The following is a 15,559-nucleotide window of genomic DNA, read 5'->3' as shown; positions in this document are numbered from 1 at the left end:
TTAATCTCGATTTTGGCTTGCAACGATTACGAAAACGTAATCGAAATAAAACGATTATTATTTAAAAAAAAAAAAAAAAAAAAAATTAATTCTTTTTTTTTATTGGTTTTTCAGTTTAATTATACTTAACGTTCAGGGTAATCAACTGTTAAAAACATACTGTTCCATTTTTTTTTTCAATAAATGGATGTTTTCAAAGTAAATGGATAATCGTTTTTAATAATCGTGATATCAATTATTGACCAAAATAATCGTGATTATAGCCATAATCGCACAGCCCTAATGTAAAGCGCTTTGATGGGTCTTAAAGACTGGATAAAGCGCTATGTAAGTACAGTCCATTTAATAATACTAGTTATTCTGCAGGTAAAAATAACACCTGCTAAAAAAATAGGAGCTTTGTTGTCAGATATGGAGTTGGATGCTGTGTGAAACATGGAGTAAACTAACAGCAGACAGATCTAGAGATTTTAATTCCCCTCACAAATCCATAACAGATAACATTTGTAATTCATGGAGTGCCGTGCCAGATGGGACGTTTTCTCCCAACATGGTGCCAGAAAGCCTCCAGACGGCAGAGACTCAGAAGTTACGACGACTCATTGTTTAGCGCAGATTAACGGGACACTGTCAGAGTGTCTGTTTTTATTTTTATTTGATCGGCTTATGGTGCTTTGATGGCCAATATTTCAAAAGATTGGAGTGGACATCTGTAAGATTTTAGTCATTTGGCGACACTCCATTTAGTGGTGGTTGTAACAACTGTTGTTATAAAACTACAGCTCGCAGAATACCAAGGGGCAGCAACAAAAAGTGTTGTCGTTTTTAATAAGATTCAAGATTCAAGGCTTTTATTGTCATAAAACCTCCTGTCCCTCCCCTCCCGGACCACCCTCAAGTCCTGCGGCGACAGAGCCTTCTCCGTTGCTGCACCCACCCTCTGGAACTCACTACCCCAATCCATCAGAGATTCTTCCTCCCTCACAGCATTCAAAACATCACTCAAAACCCACCTGTTCAACACTGCATTCAACCACTGACCCCCCTCCCCCCCTATTTCTGTTTTGTTTATCTCTTTTTGTATTTCTTTGTAGACATTTTTTTAAATTTTTGTTGTTGTTTTCTCTTGTCTTTATTTTTCTTAACTCTCTGTCAAAGCGTCTTTGAGTTTCATGAAAAGCGCTATAAAAGTCCCATGTATTATTATTATTATTATTATTATAGCTACAGTGGAGTTATGACAGTGAAAATCGTGTGTGTGTTTCAACAAAGATGCCTTTTTCCATAACTATGTTTTCCCATAACTCTATGATCAACAAGTCGGAACAGTAAAAGTAAAGTAGTTGGTTAGCTGTCTTTTCCATTTCTTCCTGACAGATTTAACACAGTTTCTCGAAAAATCGCTGCTACAGAGACGAACAAATGTACTCGGAAGTCCATTTAAAGTTTATCCTTTGTGTGTTTTCTCTCCTCAGGTAATCAGATGCCTCCACGGCCGCCCAGCGTTCAGTCAGACAGCGTCATGCACTCCTCTCCCATGAACCAGTCAGCCATGGGCCAGGAAAGGGGTGAGTGTTAAACATCCTGTATCAAGAGTTTTTCTGCACAACACGGGTTCAAATCATGCCTATAAGGTGTGTTTTTAAAGAAGCAGCAACAGGGCTCCGTCCTCAGCTGCTCGTAGGTGTGTGTGTGTATTTGTAAACACTTCCTCAACCGAGGGTAACAGCACACACACTGTGTGTTTGTGAGGAAGTGAAGAGCGAAGTTCTTCACACAGCGACATGATGTGTTACTGAACTTAAGCATTAACAGAGAAGAGAGGTGTTTTACTAACAACTATATATCTTATTCAAAACCTCAAAGTCTTAAAAGACCTTGAATTGATCACTCTATGGCTGAATCCCAAACCATGCCCTACACCCTACCCCTACACACTCCCCTCCGTGACGGAGTGAACTCCGTGGAGTGACACTCGCAGCTCAACGAGGCTCCCTCCTGTCAGATGGAGGGAGTAAATACAGCAGCAAGCTTTGGGACGGCCCCCCCTCTCTCCGGCAGAAACAGGAAATGCCGTAACTGTATGTAACAACGGTTTCAAATCAGCATCTCTTAAAAATTAATAACTAAAATAAAACTCCAAACATCTTTAATTGTGTTCTTTTCATTTTAAACCTGATGTTTATAAGCTTCTTAGTTTTTGCAACAGTCTGTAAATATACACAACTTTATAATAAAATGCACACATTTACCTTTTTCTAGACTAAACACAGGTTTGATCCTAAGTTAAAAACATATGAGGTCATCATGAGGTCGTTAACATCGCAGTTTATCAGTGGATGTTTGCTGGAACTACTTGTTAACAGCTTGTTTCCTGACGGCCACACACAGCGTGACTCCGGGCAGGTAGAGACCGGTCTCCAGTCAGAACCGATGCAGACTCGCTGTTTGAGGGCTTGATAGCCCACTCCCCCTCCACACTCGTTGCTTTGGAACAGCACTTAATGTGGCGGACCCTCCGCGCAAACGGACGGGTAGTGTGTAGGGATAGGGTGTAGGGGGCGGTTTGGGATTGGGCCTAAAATGCATTATTGGTACAAAAATTACTTAAATACATTTTTCAAAAGTAAAAAAAATTGGGTTTTTTGGTTATTTATGGCTTTCTTCTGAGATATTATTTTCAAATAATGCCTCTCGCATTAAGGTCATGCAAGTCCTGATAGCGTAATAAAGTCTTTAAAAGGGCGTTAAAAGCCTTGAATGTATTGGTCAAAAAGGCCTTAATTTGTTATTAAAATAAATGATCTTATCTCTATAAAATTACGTATGCTTCTCTCATTGACATCATGCAGGTATCCGAATTGCATAGAGATGTGCAGACAATTTGTCCTAACTTTATTTCCGAGGGGTATTTCAAAGAAGTGTTAAATCTAAAGCGCCCTAAGCTGCAGAACCCTGAATGACGTTCTCTCACGATCCTCTCCAGTGTACATGCGTAACCCTCAGATGCCTCCGTACGGGTCCCCGGGACAACCTGGCTCCGCCTTATCTCCACGCCAGTCTTCTGGAGGCCAGATGCATGCTGGGATGGGACCATATCCCCAGAACAACTCCATGGGAAACTACGGGCCTCAGGGGGTCCAGTACGGTCCGCAAGGTGAGGCAAGGGGGGGGGGGGGGGGGGGGGCTACAGCTTTATATGCCCTCTTCACTGGTGGACAAAAACGTAGGAGAGAACAGTGTCAGTTAGTCAGGGTTCTTTTTTCCAATCCTCCAAATATTATGAATCAACTATTAATGATATATCATAATGGACAAATGAAAAGGTAAATGAGCCATTCATTAAAGTGTTGCAATGCTTATATATTTGCAGTTTTAAGAAAGTCAATATTTCCTATGGCTGCAACTTCCCATCAAAATTATTAAGTGTGTGTGTGTGGTGTGTGTGTGTGTGTGTGTGTGTGTGTGTGTGTGTGTGTGTGTTGTGTGTGTGTGTGTGTGTGTGTGTGTGTGTGTGTGTGGGTTGTGTGTGTGTTGTGTGGTGTGTGTGTGTGTGTGTGTGTGTGTGTGTGTGTGTGTGGCTCCCTGCTGTCTACCACTACATACTTCCTACTTCCTCCTTACTTCTTCCCTACTTTCTCCCTACGTCTTCCCTACTTCCTCCCTACTTCTTCCTTACTTCCTTTCTACTTCTTTCCCTACTACCTCCGTCCTTCCTCCCTACTTCCTCCTTACTTCCTCCCTACTTCTTCCTTACTTCCTTCCTACTTCTTCCCTACTTCCTCCGTCCTCCCTCCCTACTTCCTCCGTCCTTCCTCCCTACTTCTTCCCTACTTCCTCCGTCCTTCTTCCCTACTTCCTCCGTCCTTCTTCCCTACTTCTTCCCTTCTTCCTCTCTTCTTCCTCCCTACTTCTACTGCTCGTTGTGTGAGACCGCGGAGCGAGAGTCAATTATACAGTCGCTTTCGTAAAATCGTAAATATGATGAAGTTGTCGTCCTGCAGTCATCACTGTATACTTCGATAAATAAGCCACTGCAAAAGGAAATGAGCATGCGGAACATTGAATCAAATGATTTCAATACTTTATTTATTAAAACTGCAAATATATAATAAGTTACTGCTATTGCAAAAGTGTTTTAAATGCATGCGTTCTCTCTGCAGCTCGTAAAGAATATTGTGAACGGGTCCTGTGATCTTCAATATATATTTATATATATATATATATATATATATATATATATATATATATTATAAGGGCAAAGGGAGATGAGCCTATGGCACATTGATAACAAATATTGCAATAATTATACCATACTACTTTATTGAGTTGCAAATCTGATATTTCCTAAAGCTGCAGCTTCATATCTTCCCTTCATATTGCTTCAATTATTTAAATGGCAAAGTGACGGTGTTCGCAGGAAATGCAATGTGTTGCTTGGCAACTCGTAAAAAAATATTATGAATGAGTTGTCGCTCTATCATCCCACTTTCATAGATGGCCCAGATTTATATATTTTTAAAAAAAAGGCTTTGAAGTTCCCTCTCACTTCATGTATTTATGAAATCACACACGCTGCACTTTGAAGTCTCAGATGGTTTCTGTGCTTTTGAAGAAGTTGTGATCCATCAGGCTGCAGAGGAACATTTTAGATCAGGACGTCTGCAGCTCATCAGGGAAGCAGAAGACTTTATAGACCGGAGGAAATGGAAACCTATCTGATGAATCTTTTTGGCTAAATCTGCATAACCAGGACTGTTCAAACATAACACCTGCACTGTTATACAAGACTTTAACCTTCACTCTGATGTAACAACACAGTCTCACGGCATTTCGTGTTATAGTCATGAAATTAATCGTGTTCACCAACAAGACGATTTGGCGAAAAAAGTTTTTTCGTGTCACACAGAACGATTTTAAAAGCAATGTAAATAATAACAAATTAGAAGGAAAAACAGATTAAAAAAAAATACAGATTTCAGTATTCTGACACAGAACGATTTTAGAAGCAATGTATTTCTATTGGTAGCGTGTTTCGTGCCTGCACCAAATAATAACACATTAGAAGGATTTTTATTTTTTTAAAGAAAGACAGATGTCAGTATTCTGAGGCTCTGAGCCATTTATTTTCCTCGCGGACGGCAAACAAATTCAGACATTGTACAATTTAAAATAAAAGGGATAGGCTTAGGGTAAGATATTGAGTAAGAAAATATTTTTATGAACCACACAGCTTCCGGTCTTCCAAGACCCGACCGGACAAAAAGACGTGGTGCAGGCACGAAACACACTACCAATACAAATACATTGCTTTTAAAATCGTTCTGTGTGACACGAAAAAAATGCGAAAATCGTGTTGGTGAACACGAATCAATAGATTAAATTAATTTCGTGACTATAACACGAAATGCCGTGAGACTGGGTTGGATGTAAATATATTTAACATGTTTTTACTGTGATATCTTGGTTTTTTTTGTCTTTGTTTTTATTTCAGATTCAGTTTCATTATACATACATGTTCACGTTTTGATCAACAGTTTTTCCATTTTCATTTAGCTGTATCTACATACAAAAAAATCAATAATAATAATAATGAAATAGACATAAGATAAATACATACTAATAATAAAATAAAACAGGTGTGTGTGGTGATATCTTGTTTTAATAGTTACTTTATCACTTGCTGTATTATTCTATTTAATTTTTACCCTGTGTGAAGTAATAAAAGTAGGCGGAGCTTAGGGGTCCAAGAGGATTATTTGTAGAGCAGGTGGAGACGGATAAGTGTGCAACATTTCAGGTCATTCGGAGTTACGATGCGACTTTGTACATTTTTTCGAAAAACGACTTTCATAGGTAGCGCTAGCAAGCACGTTGGAATATTTTAACCCGCTGCTATAAACGCCTGCATTTCCCCACGGGGATAAATAAAGTTCAATCTTATTTTATCTTACCTTATTTCTGTGTCTCTGTAACTCTCCAGGTTACCCCCGGCAGCCCGGATACACAGGCATGCCCAACGCTAACTACCCCACAGGTCCGGGGCCTGATAGAATTTTGAGCGGCTCCATGAACCCCATGCCTGGTCAGGGTGGGGGGGTCCCGTACGGAGGCATCCCACCCGGTAGATTAGGCCTCGGACAGATGGGTCCCCGGCCTTTTGGCCCCGGGATGGCAGCAAACATGGCCGGCATGCCTCCTCAGGTGGCGTCTGGGATGTGTCCGCCTCCAGGCATGAACAGGAAGGACGGAGGACCCTCGATGCACCACGGACCAACAAACTCCATACACAACAGGTGATTAATAATAATTATACATTTTTTATAGCGCTTTTCCTAGTGCTTATTTGATTAGATACTTTTTGAAAAGTCTCTGGACGCCATGCATAAACATATAATTGCTGACGTAGCTTTACTCTCTCAGTGAGACGTTGTGAAGCATTTGAGGGTCAGTATGACACTTTGCATTGAGAGTCTGCAGCCCCATCTTTTAGCTGTGTGTGTGTGTGTGTTTCCTTGGTTGAATATGCAGGTTTTTGTGTGTTACCATACAAAATGTTAGCTTCTTCCCACGTGCAAGCCGGTCCGCTGTGTGTTCGAGTTGCCGCAGACTGGATGGCAGTAGACCAAACACTTATCTGTGAGAGAAAATGGAAAAGTGGAGAGAGTGTGAAAGCAGGAGATGGTTTTTGAGATGAGTGAATCACATATTTCCCCTGCGAGGATGCCAGCGCAGCCTACAGAGAGAAACACTCGTGGGTTTGGCAAATGCTCGAGTCATATGACGTGAATTGATGGTTCCTGAAGAAAAGAGCTAAACCTAGAAAGCTGAAAATGAGGAAAATGTATCCAGAAAACGCCTTTTTATTTCTGAGCCGAGATGGCAGAAGTACACACAACCTTTACTCAAGTAGAAGTACAGATACTCGTGTTTAAAAGTACTCTGGTGAAAGTAGAAGTACTGACTAAACTTCTTTACTCAAGTCAAAGTAAAGAGGCTTTGAAATGTACTTCAGTAAAAAGTACCCATAACTAGCAGCTGCTTTAAAGAGTACCTGACCTCCCTTTATATTAATAGAACAATAATGTCATTGTTAGCTAATGAATGTTTCCATGCTGAATAGGGCTGCAACAAACGACTAATTTGATAATCGATTAATCTATCGATGAATGAAACGATTAATCGACTATTCGGACTATTACTGTATGCCTTGCACAATTTCTCAAACGCTCTTATTTAGCCATCAACTTTTAGATGTAGCTTGAGGTTGTTTTAGGCATGTGGAAACTAACAAGACAATAAAGATGAATACTTGATTCAAAAATACATATTATTAAATTAACTAAACAAATTGTGAACAAAATGAACATTGCTTTTTATTTAAATTAAATAAATAATATTTCACATCAAAAGAAACAAGTGTTTTAGCAAATAATAAATAATGTGATGACAGAACTGTGAACAGAATAGCTGAAACTTTAACAAATAAATAACTCAGTTTCCTCTAATCATTAACCCATGTTTGTATCATGTAGTTAACTCCGTGTGTTGCTGCTAGCATACAGAACACCTGACGTGGAAACGTTACTCGTGGACGGGGCTACAGAGCTGCTAGAAAGACAGTCGAACCCGGTGCATTTCTCCGTCTGGATGTGGAGCACTTTTGATAAATGTTTAGACACATTGCTCGTGTTACCGCCCTTACATGCTAAACTCTTATTGCACTTTAGGCAACGAGCATCGAGACGGGTAAAGTTTAACCACCTCGGAGCGCGTTCTCTCTGCCATCTCCTCCGCAGTGTGTTGCTGCATGTAGCAGCCGCGTGTGTGTGAACTGCCCCGCCCCCTCCCACACAGACGGGGGAGAGAGATCTCGTCTGATCGAAAATACATCATAGACGCATTTGTTTGTCTTTTTACATATTATAAACGAGCTGGCGACACTAAGACTGCGATATAATGTTTTTGTATCAATAATACATGACATATATTTTTTAAATGTCTCCAGTACCAATAACGTTGGAGCTTAACGGCGCGTAAAACGCACGTGATGACGTCACCAACGAATCGACGACTGAATTAGTTGGCAACTAATTTGGTAATCGATTAAGTCGATTAGTTGTTGCACCCCTAATGCTGAACAACGGCAACATGACAACGTTTCCATTGGTCCCTCTTCTTTAGAGAAGACCAGGAAATGATGGATACACGGATCGTGTTCAAATCAATAGGCACGCAACGACTCTAAAGAATAATGATCACGCACCAAACACACATTCAGACTAAAGGAACCAGCTGTTTGGAAAATGAGAGAAGTAGAAAGTACAAGTATTTGAGTTCAACATGTGAGAAGTAGAAAGTACAGGTATTTGAGTTCAACATGTAAGAAGTAGAAAGTACAAGTATTTGAGTTCAACATGTAAGAAGTAGAAAGTACAGGTATTTGAGTTCAACATGTAAGAAGTAGAAAGTACAGGTATTTGAGTTCTACATGTAAGAAGTAGAAAGTACAGGTATTTGAGTTCAACATGTAAGAAGTAGAAAGTACAGGTATTTGAGTTCAACATGTAAGAAGTAGAAAGTACAGGTATTTGAGTTCAACATGTAAGAAGTAGAAAGTACAGGTATTTGAGTTCAACATGGAAGAAGTAGAAAGTACAGGTATTTGAGTTCAACATGTAAGAAGTAGAAAGTACAGGTATTTGAGTTCAACATGTAAGAAGTAGAAAGTACAGGTATTTGGGTTCAACATGTAAGAAGTAGAAAGTACAGGTATTTGAGTTCAACATGTAAGAAGTAGAAAGTACAGGTATTAGAGTTCAACATGTAAGAAGTAGAAAGTACAGGTATTTGAGTTCAACATGTAAGAAGTAGAAAGTACAGGTATTTGTGTTCAACATGTAAGAAGTAGAAAGTACAGGTATTTGAGTTCAACATGTAAGAAGTAGAAAGTACAGGTATTTGTATTCAACATGTAAGAAGTAGAAAGTACAGGTATTTGGGTTCAACATGTAAGAAGTAGAAAGTACAGGTATTTGTGTTCAACATGTAAGAAGTAGAAAGTACAGGTATTTGAGTTCAACATGTAAGAAGTAGAAAGTACAGGTATTTGAGTTCAACATGTAAGAAGTAGAAAGTACAGGTATTTGAGTTCAACATGTAAGAAGTAGAAAGTACAGGTATTTGAGTTCAACATGTAAGAAGTAGAAAGTACAGGTATTAGTGTTCAACATGTAAGAAGTAGAAAGTACAGGTATTTGAGTTCAACATGTAAGAAGTAGAAAGTACAGGTATTTGAGTTCAACATGTAAGAAGTAGAAAGTACAGGTATTTGAGTTCAACATGGAAGAAGTAGAAAGTACAGGTATTTGAGTTCAACATGTAAGAAGTAGAAAGTACAGGTATTTGAGTTCAACATGTAAGAAGTAGAAAGTACAGGTATTTGGGTTCAACATGTAAGAAGTAGAAAGTACAGGTATTTGAGTTCAACATGTAAGAAGTAGAAAGTACAGGTATTAGAGTTCAACATGTAAGAAGTAGAAAGTACAGGTATTTGAGTTCAACATGTAAGAAGTAGAAAGTACAGGTATTTGTGTTCAACATGTAAGAAGTAGAAAGTACAGGTATTTGAGTTCAACATGTAAGAAGTAGAAAGTACAGGTATTTGTATTCAACATGTAAGAAGTAGAAAGTACAGGTATTTGGGTTCAACATGTAAGAAGTAGAAAGTACAGGTATTTGTGTTCAACATGTAAGAAGTAGAAAGTACAGGTATTTGAGTTCAACATGTAAGAAGTAGAAAGTACAGGTATTTGAGTTCAACATGTAAGAAGTAGAAAGTACAGGTATTTGAGTTCAACATGTAAGAAGTAGAAAGTACAGGTATTTGAGTTCAACATGTAAGAAGTAGAAAGTACAGGTATTAGTGTTCAACATGTAAGAAGTAGAAAGTACAGGTATTTGTGTTCAACATGTAAGAAGTAGAAAGTACAGGTATTTGGGTTCAACATGTGAGAAGTAGAAAGTACAGGTATTTGTGTTCAACATGTAAGAAGTAGAAAGTACAGGTATTTGAGTTCAACATGTAAGAAGTAGAAAGTACAGGTATTTGGGTTCAACATGTAAGAAGTAGAAAGTACAGGTATTTGAGTTCAACATGTAAGAAGTAGAAAGTACAGGTATTAGTGTTCAACATGTAAGAAGTAGAAAGTACAGGTATTTGACCTCTGCAGCTCATCCAGAATGCAGCGGCTCGTCTGGTCTTCAACCTTCCTAAATTCTCCCACACCACTCCGCTCCTCCGCTCCCTTCACTGGCTTCCGGTAACTGCTAGAATCCACTTCAAGACACTGGTACTTGCTTACCGTGCTGCGAATGGATCTGGCCCTTCCTACATCCAGGACATGGTTAAACCGTACACCCCAGCGCGTGCACTACGCTCTGCATCAGCCAAACGACTCGTTGCGCCCTCGCTGCGAGGGGGACCCAAGTTCCCATCGGCGAAAACACGTGGGTTTGCTATCCTGGCTCCAAGATGGTGGAATGAGCTCCCCATTGACATCAGGACGGCAGATAGCTTGCACATCTTCCGGCGCAAACTGAAAACTCATCTCTTTCGACTCCACTTCGAGCGTTAGAACGATTAACGAAGCACTTTTATACCAATAAAGGACTGGATTACCTAAAGCCAGTTGAGTAGCACTTGAAATGTTTGGCTCTATGAAACCTGATATACTTATATGATTCTGTTTTCTTCAAGGTTGTGTCTTCCTGGTCGAATGTACTTATTGTAAGTCGCTTTGGACAAAAGCGTCAGCTAAATGCAATGTAATGTAATGTAATATTTGTGTTCAACATGTAAGAAGTAGAAAGTACAGGTATTTGAGTTCAACATGTAAGAAGTAGAAAGTACAGGTATTTGTGTTCGAAGTGTAAGAAGTAGAAAGTTCAGGTATTTGTGTTAAAAATTTAAGAAGTCAAAGTAAAAAGTCGTCAGAAAAATAAGTAGTGGAGTAAAGTACTGATACCAGAAAAATTCCACCTCTGTTTCTGAGTTTCTAAGCAAGCTTTCTCTTCTGCAGGCCACCTGGATATCCTAACATGTCCCAAGGCATGATGGGAACAGGATCTCCGTACGGGCCGGGTATGAACAGCATGCATGGGATGATGAACCAGGGAGGGCCAGGGCCAGGGCCAGGGCCGTATCCAATGGGAACAAACATACCCAACAACAGTCCTGGTGAGTAAAAACACTGAAAGAATGTTAAAATGTAGAGTAGTGCAGCCGACCCTGAAGGTAGCATCTCATTGGTTCCCTCGACAAACAGCCAATGGGAGTTTCCCACTGGATTTTGGATTATTTCAGAAAATGCGATCTTTGGCAAACACACATTTATGATACTTACACGTTTTGTTAAGCAGGATAATCTCCACATATTAACACCACTTTAGGATTTTTTAAGTAAAAACCTAATGTTGGGCTATAAAGGAACTACAGCACGGTCACATGACTTCACGTCACCACCGCTAAGCTAAAGGAGGCTAATGTTGGGCTATAAAGGAACTACAGCACGGTCACATGACTTCACGTCACCACCGCTAAGCTAAAGGCGGCTAATGTTGGGCTATAAAGGAACTACAGCACGGTCACATGACTTCGCGTCACCACCGCTAAGCTAAAGGCGGCTAATGTTGGGCTATAAAGGAACTACAGCACGGTCACATGACTTCACGTCACCACCGCTAAGCTAAAGGTGGCTAATGTTGGGCTATAAAGGAACTACAGCACGGTCACATGACTTCACGTCACCACCGCTAAGCTAAAGGTGGCTAATGTTGGGCTATAAAGGAGCTACAGCAAGGTCACACGACTTCACGTCACCACCGCTAAGCTAAAGGAGGCTAATGTTGGGCTATAAAGGAACTACAGCACGGTCACATGACTTCACTTCACCACTGCTAAGCTAAAGGTGGCTAATGTTGGGCTATAAAGGAACTACAGCACGGTCACATGACTTCACGTCACCACCGCTAAGCTAAAGGAGGCTAATGTTGGGCGTGATGACTTTTAGTCATTTCATTTAGACACTTGTTAGCAACTGCCCTTTTTGAATTCACTTGTGGAGTATTTACTGATGTATTTTAGGTCGTAAAACAAACATCTCTTCAGCTTGTGTTAATGCTAACTCATTTCCAGGTTTGAGGACTCATTCCTGCACCACTCTATGTGGTTAGAAGGCTGGGAAAGATTGGTCAAATGTTGTTTTTTTCATCCAGGAATGCCTCCCAGTACGGAGTTTGCCATGGAGAAAATGAACCCTGCTCAGAAGATCAACAACAAAGTGGAGGGGACTCCCAAGCCAGAAACAACAACAACAACAACAACAACAACAACAACACCAACAACAAAAAAGGTAGAATGAAATTATCTTAGTCAAACAATTCTGTTAAGTAATTATCAGCAATTATTTGGATAATTGCTGATAATCATTTAGATAAAAGCTGTCAAATATGGAAACCTTTTGCTGTTTTGTATTTTTTGTATTACATTTTTTTTGGTTGAGGATTTTTTATTAATTTACTTGTATTCAGGGTGTCCGCGGGGTCTTAAAAAGTATTAAAAGTTGATAAATCAATTTAGCGAAAATTAAGGCTATTAAAAAGTATTAAACGGCATTTTCCAAGATATTAAGAAGGTCCACAGCAACGACATAAAACGACATGTCGGGCTCTACCTATCTGGAACAAGCTAAAATAGTCATAAATATATTTATTCTTCACTGTCGGGTCACTCATTACTCTATCAGTGAGCTGCATGAGATACTGACGGGCTGTCAGGAGAGGGAGGGAGAGAGAGTGAGACCGGGGGAGAGAGTGAGACAGAGAGGGGGAGGGACAGAGTAATGTACTTCATTTGAATGTAATACTTATGTTGGTTGTTGTTTGTGGAAGCGCCAGTGAATGAGCCCCATTAACTGAGTTTTAAACATCACTTTAAATGGAAGATCTGCATAGGCCCCGCCCACTCCATCGGATCGGCGATCGGTATCGGCCGATACTGATTCCGGCGATCGGCCCCAAAATTGGCGATCGGAGCATCCCTATATAGAAGCTTTTCCTCACGATTTCTTCCCTTCTTTCGCCCTTGCAGAAGTCGAGCTCTTCCACCCTCACTAACGAAAAGATCACCCGCCTGTATGAGCTCGGCCCGGAGCCGGAGCGGAAGATGTGGGTCGATCGATTTCTGGCTTTCGCGGAGGAAAAGGCGATGGGAATGAACAACCTTCCTGCTGTGGGACGCAAACCTCTGGACCTCTTCAGACTCTACGTGTCCGTCAAAGAGATCGGAGGCCTCACACAGGTACTTTAATCAGAAGAAGGAAAACTTTAATTCGTCCAACAACGGGGAAATCTACAGGAGATAAAGGAGAAATGGAACAAGTAGACTAACATAATTAGATAAGAGGCAAGCGATCATCAACAAAATATATGTCTTGTGTATTTGCTGTGTATATATATATATATAAATACTTTGTTTTTCTCATATATATTTTATATATTTGTATTATTTACTTTTGTAATTTTTTTCTTTAATTTAATTTCAGATTTATAGTAGGCTTGTTTTCTTTGTTTTGTTCTACTTATACCTACATATACTTAATTCGCTTTTATTTTGAGCGAATTACATGCATGGACAAACCAATTTAAAACAGTAGATTAATAAAAACAAGAACTAGCACCATAAGAGTAAGTGAATATATTAAAGTAGCAGCCAGTAATAACACAACAAATGAATTAAAAAAAGTATATATCCCACTGTTATTGCACAGCAGTTCATTCTGAACAGAATATCAGTGTTTTAATAACAGACAATAATTCCTCAAGTCTTCCTCTCTTGTCTCTCGCCCACCAGGTGAACAAGAACAAGAAGTGGAGAGAGCTGTCTACCAACCTGAACGTGGGAACATCGAGCAGCGCTGCCAGCTCGCTAAAGAAACAGTACATCCAGTGTTTGTACGCCTTCGAGTGCAAGATCGAGCGCGGCGAAGACCCGCCAGCGGACTTTTTCAACACCGACTCCAAAAAGAACCCGCCCAAGGCCCAGCCCCCCAGCCCAGGTGAGAATTCCCCAAATTCAGAAGCACTAGCAAGTGTTTCGTTTATTTGTTTATAGTGTCACGGAGAGTCCCCATTGATCAACGGTCACAAAAAACAGTAAAATTTGCTTTAGCCAACATTGCTAATTTCCAGCTGTTGTACCCGGCCAGATGGTGATAGACACCAACACATCAACAGTTATAAAGAAACGATGAAAGACAAGTAGATAAAGGCGAACGGATAAGAGAGAACAATAACATGCAAACACACGTTACTACATACATGTCACATATAGCACATCATCATAACGCGACATGGGAAACAAAACCAGACTTAACACGTAGCATTACGGAGGAAAAACGGCAATATGTCTTACCTTTTGCTGTTGTTCTGATCAAAAGTCGTGTGCAATGGCATTAAAATGATAAAAACGCTGCTGAAGGTTAATCCATAGGTTAATCCAATGTGTCTGTCACTTTGAAATGATTTCTGATAATCCATCAGCAATAAACCTAGCTTTCAGTTTTCAGAGCGTAAGATAGCTTTCGACTGCCTGCGCATAGCTTTCACTTCTCAATGGTAACGTATGTGGAACTTTCCCTTCGATTCTATTGGCTCTAACGGTTCAAAAGAGATGTCAATCATCAAAATCGACCAATGGGTTCCAGAGAAATGGCAAATCCACCCAAATGACCCCAGAAGTGTTTTTTTTTGCTAAACCTCTCTAAAAAGGTAAAATGTCACTTGTTTTGCATCAATCTTGATACAGGGTTCTTATTATATGTTATAGTTTGGATTCCTAAAGCTTTTAGTCTACGATCCCATCATTCAAGGGTGGTTTTCACGATAAGTCATGTTTTTTTTTGGACGGACACTATCATTTATTCACTATGTTCAATCTGAATTTACTTTTAAAATAAAAATATCTATATTGATTCTGACTTCTCTACATCCAACTCACAGGTTTATCATTGCTTTGAGAAAAAAGATTATTAATTTTCCCCTTTTAGAAGTGAAGTTATAGTCATTAGTTCTGGGCATGTCCTTTTCGAGCCTGAGGCCTGAAAAACAGGCTCAGGGCTGAACAGGTTAAAGGGGTTGAAAGGGGCGGTGTCTGATATGGGAATGAGGATTATGAATTAAATGTATCAATGAATGGGCTCCAGATTAGCAAGTGTTTCTCAATGTGAGATTAGAGATGAATCACACTGCAGTTCAGTGGGGCAGTAAGGTTTTTGTAGGATGAACCGGAAATTATAAATACGGTTCTTGGTAAACAAACGTTTATGATACTTACATGTTTCCTTCAGCGGGATAATCGGCACATATAAACATCACTTTAATTAATTTTTTTTTTTTATTCAGGGTCAAAGTGACATCACTATATAACACTCATGCTTTTTAAATTTTTTAATTTCTTTTCAAAACGCATTGTATGTGATAGACTAAGGGGCGGGACATC

General features: G+C 39.8%; 1 protein-coding gene across 1 annotated transcript in view; it reads left to right on the top strand.

Annotated features, from left to right (window-relative positions):
* The window catches only part of arid1ab (AT rich interactive domain 1Ab (SWI-like)), a gene marked incomplete in the record, with an annotated part of 91,880 nt that overhangs the window by 54,185 nt on the left and 22,136 nt on the right, over positions 1 to 15,559 (top strand). Inside the window, 7 exon segments of the mRNA XM_034235179.1 lie at positions 1,476 to 1,568; positions 2,987 to 3,157; positions 5,984 to 6,296; positions 11,082 to 11,239; positions 12,277 to 12,413; positions 13,151 to 13,360; positions 13,913 to 14,117. Coding sequence (XP_034091070.1) covers positions 1,476 to 1,568; positions 2,987 to 3,157; positions 5,984 to 6,296; positions 11,082 to 11,239; positions 12,277 to 12,413; positions 13,151 to 13,360; positions 13,913 to 14,117 — 1,287 coding nt within the window.

The sequence above is a fragment of the Gymnodraco acuticeps genome, unplaced genomic scaffold (assembly GCF_902827175.1).
Source record: "Gymnodraco acuticeps unplaced genomic scaffold, fGymAcu1.1, whole genome shotgun sequence".
NCBI lineage: Eukaryota > Metazoa > Chordata > Actinopteri > Perciformes > Bathydraconidae > Gymnodraco > Gymnodraco acuticeps.
Note: the sequence above shows the minus strand (reverse complement) of the source record. Positions and strands in the feature narration are given on the sequence as shown.